The following is a 12,893-nucleotide window of genomic DNA, read 5'->3' as shown; positions in this document are numbered from 1 at the left end:
AGATGGAACTGCCTGTCTTCACTTTCCGCAAGAGTTCCGCATATGTCAGCTTTCTTATTGATTTTACCATCTGTGCTACTTTACTCCAAGTAGTCACTGACACCTGTCTCCTGATGGTTCGGTAGACTTTCATCCGGTAAGTTTGCTGATTGCACCTATTATGTTTTACCCTTCTTGCGCTTTGGAATCCACTCTGGGGATTCTTTATTAGTGGTCTTATGCTATTTGCGGGGCTCTGCTATTTCTTTTTCGTCTCGAGGGCGATCCACTGCTAGGTTATCAACTCTTGTCCGAGCTCCTATCAGGTGGTTTTGAAGACGATTGTGTTGCTACCAATAATGTAGCTTTTTTTCTTAGAGCAGTGTAGCTCGTTTCGTGCCGCAAAATACATCAATCTAATAGTTATGTCGGGGACCCAGAAACTCCATCAGGCTCAATCATCATCTAGCTTTGCAAACGCATCTTTGTCCTCGCCGTTTGCAGCTGAGTTTTCTGTTACACCTGTAATTGGTATGCACTCTAATTTCCAATCTAATCACCTTCCTCTGTCGGTGATCTCAATACTATAGCAATGCGCTTAAAAGGATCATTAACGTTTTTAAATGGCTCCTCTTTAGCACATTCGCTAGTGGATTGCACGCCTGCTGCCGCGGTATCCTTCGATAACGGGGTAAATATATCTCCTTGGTGCTGAATCTCCTGATCCATAAAAAAAATATAGGACAAACGCTTTCGTCCAGAGCAGAGGCAACTCGTCAGACGCTGCCTCAGCTCTGCCCTGGGAGCAGCGAGGGGCAGAGGTGAGGCAGCGTCTGACGAGTTGCCTCTGCCCTGGATGAAACCGTTTGTGACATATTTTTTGAAAGCTTAGGTACCATGCCCCAAACGACGGATCCGTGGACTAAAAAGACATAAGAGTAAGTTTCTTTCCATTTGGTCCGGTCCAACAGCAAGTGGTTGTGGACTTAGGATCCGTTACCATAGACAACTCCTGATCCATCCTATAATTATATTTAAAATGTAAAATTAACAATTGACGTTTTATAAAGTTAGCCTCTGCAGATACCGCGAGCCATAATGCTTGTCTGAGTAACTATAATTTATGCACAACCACTGTTCAGCGTAAACCAATTAGCGTTTATTTCAGGAAAATAACCCAACTCCGTCCGGGGTTGATCTCCCGTCGCCACGCAGTTAAGGCACGTGCTCTAACACAAGGCTTTACGCTGACTATGTTTGCTTGACTTAATGTAACACTACCTAACCTGCACTAGTTAGGAGAAATCTGCTATTTGCTTGAGGTGTCTCCTAGATAACGACCCAAGTTTTAAAAACACGAGGACGCCAGGACGAGTTGAACTTTACGCTATATAAGGCGACAGACAAACCGAGAAATTGGTCCATGAAGGTCACGTAAAACCAGCCTGCTCCCCATTGCCATCCAGGAGGCGCTCAGCGACCAGCCCCGACATCCTGCCTTTTACACTGGTCCACTGACACCAGTTTGCCGTTAGCGTAATTACCATCTATCAACCAGACACGTAAGTGACTGTTGGCCACGTCGCTGAAGGATTTCGCAGTTTGTACTTCTTCGGTCGACGGTTTGTGTTTCCATGTCTGCAGAGGTTGTTTGTTATCCGAGCCCATACACACTCTAATCTTCTTGTTTTGCTGTTTGACCTCATGTTGAAGTCGATTAGGTTTGAATACAATTGGCCTCGCATCGTTTGTATTTAGCAAGGTCCTTTTCTTCTCACTCGTCGATCGGCACTCTTATTCTTTGTTTCTTCGCTGGATCCCGGTGATCGGCATCCTTGCCATCGTTTCCGTTTGGCTAACATTCACGTCGACGGTTTTAGGTTAGGAATAATGTGGCTGGTAATCGCTGCGATTAGTCTGACGATAGTGGTTTGCATGCTGGAAACCGAAAACCTTCCCACTATCTCCCAGGTTTTCATGTTGTTTGTTTCAGCGCAGCGACTATACTGCGCCCGACACATGACCCTTCTTCTTCTATCGTCTGTTTTTTTCTTTATGCTTGTTAACCTCCTTTATTGGTCCTGCGAGTAATCTGGAAAAGTGTCTACTCTGGCTTTCTTGGTCAACAGGGTTTACTTAAACCTGAAACTCTCCTATGTATTCAAAGTTCGCATACTAAAAACCAAGCTCCCCATTGGTAACGAAGCCCTCAGCGAATGGCTTTCTATCTTGGCTTGGGGTCCTGTGAGTACTTTTTCCAGTTCAGGGAGGTCAATTCCCGGTCTGTCACTTCATTCCCCCGGCAGATCCGCTTGCCTTTAAAATATGACCAGGAAGCGAACAGACCCTCGTCAGTTGAATGAACCTACTCTCAGCCGGGCCTTACACAGGCCCGTCCAAAGGCAGTTTCCAATGGCCATTGCGGAGAGGTCTTGTGCCGTGGGGTTATCAAATTATGCAACCTTAACCTCGAAAACATAACCAGAGTAGGCCATCCCAATCGACAGATAATGAGTACTATAATCAGACAAATCATGAACCGCCTTGAATAAAAAACAGGAAAACCGAATTAACAAAAACTGGTCCGGAAAGAAAGTCCTGAATTTGATAGTGAGGTCTATGATGCCATAGTCTATTTGAAATTATTTTACGTAATTAATTATTAAAAAAAATCTACATGTTGGCTATATTTGAATGATAAATTTGTAAATACGACCGATGACTGAGAACCATCTTTCTTTTTGAAGTTTCATTTACCAATTCGCTGTGTCACATTAGAAGCATCCCCAAAGCGACACAAAGGAGGTCCTGACATGTTGCTGGATTATTAATTTCGGTTTTCAAACGACTAAGGACATATAGACTCCATGGATTCGGTTTTGCAGTGGAAAATTAGAAAAATCCTTCAGAATGAGATTTGCTTTTCAATCAGGATTCAATTTGTTAATTAGATCCTCACCCATAGCCTCTTTGATATTCTGAAAAGGACATCACCGCTTTGCTCAGTTCAGCCGCGAATAGGGCGTAATTCCAAACTGAATTAAACATGTAATAAATAAATGCACAGTGCTCCAGGATTTATCTGCTCATATAAAGGACCCTCATTCAACCTTCAACTACTAATCTCCACAAACATGATTCCTTTATGAGCTATAAACTGTTTACGAATCGTTTACTGACTTCAAATGTGACCAGCATGGAAAGGTGGAGTGTTCGGAGAATGGCATTAAGGACAACATGGATTTATCCAATAAAAACCACATTCGGTATTTCGTACGGTGCTAAAGAAGTCATTAGATTTGCTCACGTGCTCTCACTTGGAGGATTATTAACTAATACAAGGACTTTCTTCGAAAGCGTACTAAATCCGACACTTGCTTACTGGTCAAGCACGCCATTAAGTAGAGATGTGAGTGTGACTCGGAATTGTTCAACTGGAAAATAAACTTTATACTTGCAAGGAGCAAATAGGAGCAAAGGAACATGCACTATTGCTCCTATTCAATTTGGATTGGTGTAGTATTGAGTTTATGGTGGATACGAAGGTGATTTTAGGAATTAGTTGACGTCGTATCGACATTTTGTATAATTCCTACTTTCGTGTTGCTGCGGGGAGTTATTATCATTTCAGGACATGCGATCCAAATACGTGCAATATAATGTTCCCATTGGTGGTTTTTGTCGAACTACTATAGTTTCCACTTTGATGGAATAACCGCAACTAAGGTCTCTAGGGTCTGGATTCCGCTCCTCTTCCAAGGAGCCTGCTCTCTTCATCCTCTCGGCGAACATATTCCATCGCCAAGCCCATCTTCAACCAGCAAGCAAGGCGAACGGTTGATCAGAAACGAAAGGACGGTTGACAGGGCCATCGTGAGTAATACGTAAAAGAGGCGTAGGTATATTGATAAAGCAGTACCATAGTATTCAAGTTGCACCTTTATGTTCGACGGCTGGATGCAAAATATAACCAGTTGCCTGCCACGTTTTATGGTTTCGAGGATTAAAGACATTATCAACGACGCAACAACCGGCATTCGTTTTAGGCAAACCTTAGTAAGGAACTCTAGACACCCTGGTCTTTCGCCGAGGTCCCCCGAATTCGATATCCCGAAAAAACTGCCTCGTCTTCCTTTTCTATCATAGCCTACCCTTATAAGCTTTCTGGGCTGGATCATCCTCATCCATACGGATTATGTGACCTGCCCACCGCAACCTGTTGAGCTGGATTTTATGCACCATTAGGCGGTCATGATATCACTCAAAGATTTCGTTTATATGTAGGCTATCAACGGCATACTATCAAAAACCGGGCCTGGTTCGTGTGGATAGGCTTCTAGTTCGTGTGGCCTTAGCTACCCTGTCGTCTCCCTTTACTTCAATAATGAATTGAGTATAGCATGCTACTTTGTTCCACGTGTCCTCGCTCTGCAGCACGGACTTGGTTTTTATGTCCGCAGATAACACCTCCTACTTTCTATAAAATAAAAATCACTTCTTTACAGTAAATCTAGTCGCCTGTCAAATTTATCAATTGTGTGCACGTAAGAAGGAAAATACCAGCGCCCGCTGAGCAATCGAGTTAGCTAATACCTAACCACAATGTGTTTCCGCTTTCACCACGGCCCCGATTCTCTTCGCGAGGATTGCTGTCATGGGCTGAAAGCGTGTGCTCTTTCTTCACAAGCGACGGATCCTCTTATATTTTTTTCACTTGGTAGAGGATGTATATAGACCTATGACTTTCGGTTTCGTCCAGAGGAGAGGCAACTCATCAGACGCTGTCTCACCTCTGCCCTGGAAGCAGCGTGACCAAAGTGGTTGCAAAGTGGTATTTGATTCCTTATATTAATTCAAAGACACGACATGTTGATGAATTATAATGAACACAAAACCGCCTTGTAAAATTTTAGGCCTAACCCGGCCAAGGCTAAACTAAAAACAAATGTCGTGTTTTTGAATTAATATAAGGGATCAAATACGACCTTGCAACCACTTCGGTCACGCTGCTCCCAGGGCAGAGGTGAGGTATTGTCTGATGAGTTGCCTGTGTCCTGGACGAAACCGCAAGTCATATATTTTGCAACTTGGGTGCTTACCCAAGAATGAGGGTTCCGTGGACCACAACGGGAAAAGCATATTGCTTTCCAACTGGTCTGGTCCGCCATTAAGCGGGGGCGGACTTAGGAATCCCGCGATTCTTAAACAAAATTTTATATAGACCTCCCCTCGGAAGCATGTAGAGCGAACGGAAAACTCCTGATATCAACATTAGAAGGAAATAACGAGGAATAAAACCCTCTTCTTTGTTAGGTCGACAACTTTAATTTTCTCCAGAGCAACAGAGAATTCATGTTGTCATCCATTTTCTGACTCGCCATATCAACACTCCCAATGTACGCAGAGTTTGTTCAACTGTGCCTGCGGCGACTAATACCGCATCATCAGCCACATATCGGACCAAATGCGAATGAGGTATCTCAAGTCGTAGGAGACTATTGAATGAGGCTTTTCAAAGGTGCGAACTAAGGATATATCTCTGAGCCACCCTGGATGTGACCCTCATTCTACGCTGTCCTTCCCGAATCTCGTAGTGTAGTGCGTGGTCCTCTAAATAGTTCGTCAATATTCGCAAAAGGTCTGATATCTGGAAACTATCTCCCGGCACCATGAATATGCCGCACCACCTCCCAGAGTCGAAGGTTTTTCTTCCAGGACGGTACGCTGACAAGACCCTCAGAGTTGCATTTGCCTTCACTTTTTAGCACGAGCCTCACAACTTTCTAGCGGAAGGGAAAACTACCTGCTGTCCAACATGCATTGATCGTGCTGAGCAACAAATCCGGCTTATATTTGAAAGATTTCTGGTTCCCTTTTGTTCATAATGAACAAGGCCACCTCACCGCCTCATTCAAACCTAGCCACTGAAGAAGGCAACAAGTAATCAGCGAAATATTCATACTTGTTTTTATTAGAAGCATTTAGTAACGGTGGAAACAGTCTTCAATTTTGTATTTTAAGTTATGCAACTTTACTGAAACGCTCTAAACTTAGGTTTTATTTGAACCGCCTCTTCCAGTTCCTTCTCGATAAAGCATGGGTTGTCAGGTCCGATGGACCTGCACGATTTCTTCACTACTTCCATGAAACAAAGTGATTGATGAGTACCGGGGTTTGGTAACCAATTTATGCCCGCGACCACGTGCAACCCTCTTAATGTCTCTAGCTAACTCAATTCATTGCAGATTCCCTTTCTGACTCTTATCTATTCTCCGGATCTACCGAAGTATGAGCCAGTTCAATGGCAGACTTTTAATTTCGACTGTTCACCAATACACGGGAGACTTTACGTGATTGAGTCTCCTTTTAGGCGTCAATACATCGCAAGCAGCGTGAGAAGGCTGGTTGTTGAGATCACTAGCGATTCAATAAGAGTTATTTTGTTCGCGTGCGGGTTTTGTGGCTCATCAACCGCTCTATAGAGAGCTTCAACAAATTTGGTAACGTAGATTTGCCGATGTCCAATGATCTACTGGTGGAGACGCCGGGTGACGGGGAGAGGGGTCCTTGAACTAGCGGTTTCTTTCCACCTCCCCCCTCCCATTGGTGAAAGGAATTTCTGGATTTGAAGGCTCCCCAAGTCGAGTAAACGGGAGAACTAGCCCGAAGAAATGTGACAAACAGTACCTGCCTACTTGCCTGACGGCTGGGAGGTCACTATTTGGTAATCCATAGTGTACCGTTGCGGGGGTCTCACACTCTATGCTTAAACGCATTCATCTACCCTACCCCCTCCAAAAACCCGGCGGTTTTCCCGATGCTCTACCTGGTGGGCACTTACCAGACATCAGAACATAAGAAAGAGTTGTTTGCCACTTCAAAAGAAAAATACTGGTCGCAAAACCATCTGATCTGATTTTTCTGTCATTATACCGTGGATCCTGAACACTCCACTGCGGAGATCACGTCAGGAATAGTGCCCTCCCAACCAGGTCATCAGAATGTACTACTGAAATTTATGATAATAAGTCCTGTCTTACTGAAGCTTCCAAAATTTGTGTGCACCTAGAATCTGGTTAAACCATACCCCATTTGAAAGCCTAGAGCCGAGGATATTAGCCAAATTTTTCTGCAGTCCGTATGCCTTTCAAAAAACAAAAAAGAACTCAAGTTTTCAACTTTGCGCCTGGGTTCGACACGTTTGTAATATCAAGTACTTCTGTCCGGTCCTTTGCAAATCCGTCCTATGTATCCGTAGGCCCAACCTTATTCTGATGATGATTGACCCCCTCGTTGTCTTCTCAGGGACATTGATGATGGTAATTTTTTGTCCTCTGGAGTTCGTATCTCATCTTGACGTTGCTCACATCTGGATAATTCCCTTTTACCGCTTCTTCCCCCCCCCCCCTTTTGTTCGTGAAGCTGCCCGGATTCCTCATTTCTTGGGTTTACATAAGTTCTAGGCTGGAAACTACTGCGTTTGTGCTTAGGGTGATCTAGACTGTCCCGTAGAATGTATTCTTTCTGTCAGGTTTTGGCCTTAGTTCTTCAAGTAAACTGCCGATTCGAATTTGAATTTGAATTCTACCTAAGCGTCTTTTGGTTTGGGGTTGTTGCGAATTTCTAGAAGGACTTTCGGGGAAGATCTCCCTTTGTTCCCTCCCTTTTTCCTTGGCGCTGATATTGTCGTCTTAATTGACCATGCAAAATCGGCGAGTTGGAGATCCCGCCAACTAAAGACGATGAACAAATGCTGCCACCATCAAGCATGGAAGAAACAGCCGGTGCAATTCATCGGTTTAAAAACCATAAATCGCCAAGAGGCGATGGAATTATAATCGAATTGATTGAAATATACAGCTGGAGACCAACTACACTAACCGGTTTATCAACGGATGCTCAAAGTATGGGACAGCAAATCAATGCCCGATGGCTAGTAACGAGTCATTATCTGCCCCACCCATCTCCCTCCTCTCACAGAGCTGCAATTATGACGATTTCACGTTGCTGAGTACTATCTATAATATATTTTCCGCTATCTCGCTTGGCTGGATAGCTCAATACGCCAAGAGCATTATCGGCCCGTATCACTCTTCGGCGTGAAGCAATGAAAAAATCGTCGGAACCTCGTGGTCATCAGTTGCACCATCTCTCAATCGACAAGACCGCTAATGATAGCATTGCCAAGATAAAACCGTACACAGCCATAAGAGAATTCGATCTCCCGACGAAATTGGTAAGATTGACTAGGTTGACTAGGCTGACCAACTTGCGTGGTCAGTTCAAAGTAACAGGATCACTCTTGAGACCATTCAACATCAACAACGGTCTATTACAAGGGGCTTTCTTATCGTTCATTCTCTTTTAGCTGACCTTGGAAAAAATGTTCAGCGATGCTGATGTTAATGCGTAAGGAACCATCCTCTTCAAGTACATCCAACTATGCGCACGGCACTAATGAATATTATCAAAGCGACATGTGATGGCGCAAAATTGCAAAATCTCGGAGGATTTTGAGGTCCATATAGGAGTCCACCAGGGTTGCATGCTGTCACCGATATTATTTCTTTCTGTTATCAGTCACGTTCTTCATCTTCATTCTTCGCCTTGTCCGGAGGAAATGGAAGAGTTCAATAGACAATGAGATTTTTCCTCAAACACCTCGACAACGCTGATGACACCTGTTTGCTCTCGCGCGGGATCATGGACTTTGCCAAATTATTCTGAATTTGGAAAGGGAGACAATTAGAGTTGTGCTGAAGATACTCACCAACCGAACCAAAGTTCTCAATCTAGGGGGCCATCGCACTTTCCTTATCTATATTAATAGGCAGAGCATCGAAAGCCGTTACTCGACGCAATAACCGCAGTAGATCTGCTTTCGCTGCCTTGTCAAAATTTTGGAGATGTAGTTATCACAAAGTCAAGATCAAGTTGGGCCTGTCCTTTGCTAATGTACTTTATGTTTTGCTGTATTGGAGTGGCAGATGGAAAGCGACCCCCACTGTTACTCAAAAGCTCCAGGTCTTCGCGAACGCCTGTCTGCGTCGGTCGTATCACCGGAGAACACTGGCCTAATATTATACTATCCCAAGCGGAGAGCTTGATCGGCGCACAGTCCTGGATAGGTCACATATTGAGGAGGGGCAACAATTGCATTGTAGGCTATGCCATGCAGTCATCTACTCTCTCCCTGAGTGGTCGACAAGTGGGTCGTCCAAAGGCACTTGACGCAGAATTGTAGAGGAGAGATCAATATCCATCTTTTGCTTTTGTTGCTCCATTTTTGCCTTTTTCCCTTGCTTCGTTTGGTGATACATTCCTTCCTTCCCGTCTCCATTGATCAGTTGTTTTTCTCCTTCTCACTAGGAGGGCATCGCGTTTGGCGCAGCTAGCATCCACAATGGCGGTTTGCTTATTCCTCAGCTATACTTCGGCGGGCTTCCTGGAGTTTTGCTGAATTTGAGATGCTTCGCTGGACGGTAGCAGTAGCCTTAATTTTTTGTAGGACAGCCTCGTATTTTTTGAAGAACCTTTCTTTTTTTTTTCCCCTGCCTTTCAGATGAGGTACTTCCTCTTATGTTTCTTCCTGGTTGGTCAGTATGTCAATCATTTTTCCTAACAAAGGAGTTTGGCAGATTTTCTCTTGGCCTTTTTCCCACCTCGATTTTGATAGCGTCTTTCCTTTTTGGCCACCATAATTATTACCTTCTATGGTGCTACTCGCTCTCTCACTACTACTCCCCTTCTCCACTGATTCAGTGGGTCTTTCTACCTTTTCAGTAGCTGACCTTCGTAACTTTGAACTTTTTACAAAAAGATTTATTGTTGAATCCTTTGTTTTCGTCTTCAGAAGCGGTGCCGATAGTTTTAAAAATTTCGGCAAATACCGGTTATATCGTCATAATTAGACCCCTTAATTTTGTTAACTCATTGCCTTTCTATGTGAATTAACAGAGATAACCCTCTTGATCTGAAGTTGATCAGAATAGCATCGTATTTTGGTTTAGCCCTCATTTGCGAGCAATTCTGTAATATTTTCTCTCTCAATTTTCATAAATGCAACGCTTGAGTTCGCTTGCATCCTGGAAAATAATTACTTTACTAACGATGCATTATTAATGATGATATCCATTTCCCTGGAAATCATTACAAAAACCAACTATTCCATCTAAATTGCAAATGAAAATGAACATTTCCATATCCTAAAAGCAACTAACGATAAAATTCCTGTAATAAATTGCATTACCATCAAATTGCATTCCACTTAAATTTCCCTTCATTTAGCAGAAAATGCAAGTATTTCAGTTATTCAACGCATCAATGTACTTTTATCATAGAAATCTCCATTTTGTATTCATCAAAGCTGATCTACCACTCCTCAAGGTTGGCTACATTATGAAAGTGCGTCAAATATTCATTTCATCTGTGTATGGAAAATGGAGCTTTAGAAAAGCAAAAACGGGAGCAGGAAAATTTATTAAGACTCTTAAAGCTTTTCACATTTTCCCATTCTAATCTCACCTTCGTTGCGCTCTTTCACCGAAGAACGAAACCAGAACATAGCCCGCAGGCATTGGATTCCTCACAAGGCTACACGATAGCCTTAGACGAATCAGCTCTCCACAATTGACATTCTCATCACAAGTTGCCTGCATGGATCCTTCTTTAGGAAAAAATGGAAAATTTATAGTCTGTTTTGTAAATGTATGCGACAGAACTCCCTTAGAACCCTTCCAGAAACTGTTCACAGCTTCGCTTTCGGAAGCACCACGTGACAGAATTACGCAGCATGAGGTCCTCTGCAGCCCCTGGTTGCAATGATAGATCTCAGAACTTCTTTTATCGGCGCATCAATAAGGTAAACTGAGATGGTATTCATGGAAGTCCTGTATCCTCCTTTGAGTCCTGAACTTTTTCTCCATAAATCTATTTTTCGTCATAGATTGTAGCTGGGTCGCCTGAAACCAACTCCTTGGCCTCAACTGGCTTCATAAAACCAAGATTGTTGTTAAAATGCACAACAGCAAATGTTATTACATATTCTCCACTCCATATTCGAACGAACAATCTTGTCATCTCAGGCGAATTACTTAACCCATTCATTCAGTGTCTCTTAGTTACGATCCATCGCTAGAAACTGTCATAAATATTTGATGTCCTGACGACACTCTATATTTCCACGGACATATACCGGGACGCCTTGGTGTCTGGTTATCGTCGTCATCGCCATCGTCGTCGTGTTGCATTCTAAAGGACTTGTAATAGTTGGGAATGAGGGTGTTCAGCTCTTTGTTTTTTGCAGGCTTATGCATTAAAACATGAACTCTCCTTGCGGGCTCTAGTGCTTCCATTGCCATTCCAGTCACTCGCTCCAAGGTTTTACATGCATGGATGGATTTCCTAAAGAAGACTCATCATTTCGACATAGTCATCTGGGTGATGATGGCGAGGTTAATGCAGGGAGGATGCTTGCCAACGAAGGTAAAAACAGGAATGAAGCGAGCATCTCTTGATGGATAGTTACGTCATAGTAAGAAGGGACGAGTTGGTTTATCTGCATATAAAAGTTTTATACTCCGTCAGTCATCAATGGAAATCGCTTGAAATTACTGTCAAAAACTTGAAACTTTCGCTCCTTAAGCCATTGAAAGGACTAAGATTCAAAACTCAGCAGTACCCCAGTCCCATTTTCATCCCTTTATGAAGCCGTGAAGCGTGATATGCTCAGATATGTGTATGTGTGTTTGGATGTGCCCTTGGGAGATGCTTCTGCAGCTCACGGCCAAATGATATCTGACGAAGATACTGAATTTTAATGTTTCTTTTCCTCATCTCCAACAGGTGGAATTGGAAAATTGGGTGAACAGCATTCACAGTGCTTGTGCTGCTGCATTTGCTCGTCATCGCGGAAAAACTGGGACATTGCATCTACTGCAGGAGGAAATTTTCCGGCTTGAGAAGGCTATCGAATCGGTAAGTACTGGTACAAGTGCCAATATTGACTTTCCATTAGTGTTTTCATTTCTCCAACGTACATTCGACTGACAAACGTAAATATATGCGCAAGCATCTACGTGTAGACAGTAGACATAAATCGAACTCCATTTGAAACTCACCAAGCCCCCTCCCCCCGCCGCCCACTCTTCCTCACATACACAGGATGTGTTTGCAGGAGGACATCGGTAGCATGATGAATTGCTAAATAGCGAATTGCTTGTGCAATACGAGAATTATGGAGAACGATCAAATATCAAATTGTTGACATATATTTCGAATTTATGTATTGATTCTGGTAAGTGGAAATTTTATATGGGTCTTGGGAAACAGAAATCAGAAGAGGAAATTCCGTGGCACCCAGGACCCAGTGACGTTTGCTCAAATTTATGGATCTCTGCTCTGTAGAATGGTGAATTGCTGATCAATCTTAATGTTTGGGGACCAGCTCAGCTTGCACTAAACTGAACAGCTTTGTATGTATGTTTTCATGATTTTATGCTCAGTGAGTCGAAAATCTCCATGCAAGGATATATACATATCTGCTTCCAGCTTAAATTTATATATTCGGACTACATCCTTATGAAGCTCAAAAAAATCCAAATGTAGTTCCACTTAATGGGACAGGAATCTAGTCCAAGAAAACACATTTATCCACGACTACTTGCTCCCTAAACATACACAATTTCAAGTTGTTTTGATGCTAAGGATTCCTGAATTTAACGTCATATGATACCTTGTTAAAGAGGGGACGTCACGATTTAAAGCGCCAACTAATATTGCACACTCCATCCCTAGTGAGCCAAATTTGTTTTGAAATAGTTAAAATTCGTTTGGACATCTCCGGACTTAAAACAAAATTGAATTAACTGGACATGACGCAACCTATGTGCAGCTACTGCGTTTTTAGGGGAATT

At 43.0% G+C, this 12,893-nt stretch overlaps 1 protein-coding gene across 1 annotated transcript in view; it reads left to right on the top strand.

Moving 5' to 3' along the window:
* LOC119650445 overlaps window positions 1–12,893 on the top strand; it is an 809,140-nt gene that overhangs the window by 437,971 nt on the left and 358,276 nt on the right. Inside the window, exon 15 of the mRNA XM_038053300.1 lies at window positions 11,824–11,955. Within this exon, the coding sequence (XP_037909228.1) occupies window positions 11,824–11,955 (132 nt within the window). The remainder of the gene's footprint in view (window positions 1–11,823; window positions 11,956–12,893) is intronic.

Source organism: Hermetia illucens, chromosome 2 (genome assembly GCF_905115235.1).
Source record: "Hermetia illucens chromosome 2, iHerIll2.2.curated.20191125, whole genome shotgun sequence".
Classification (NCBI taxonomy): Eukaryota; Metazoa; Arthropoda; class Insecta; order Diptera; family Stratiomyidae; genus Hermetia; species Hermetia illucens.
Note: the sequence above shows the minus strand (reverse complement) of the source record. Positions and strands in the feature narration are given on the sequence as shown.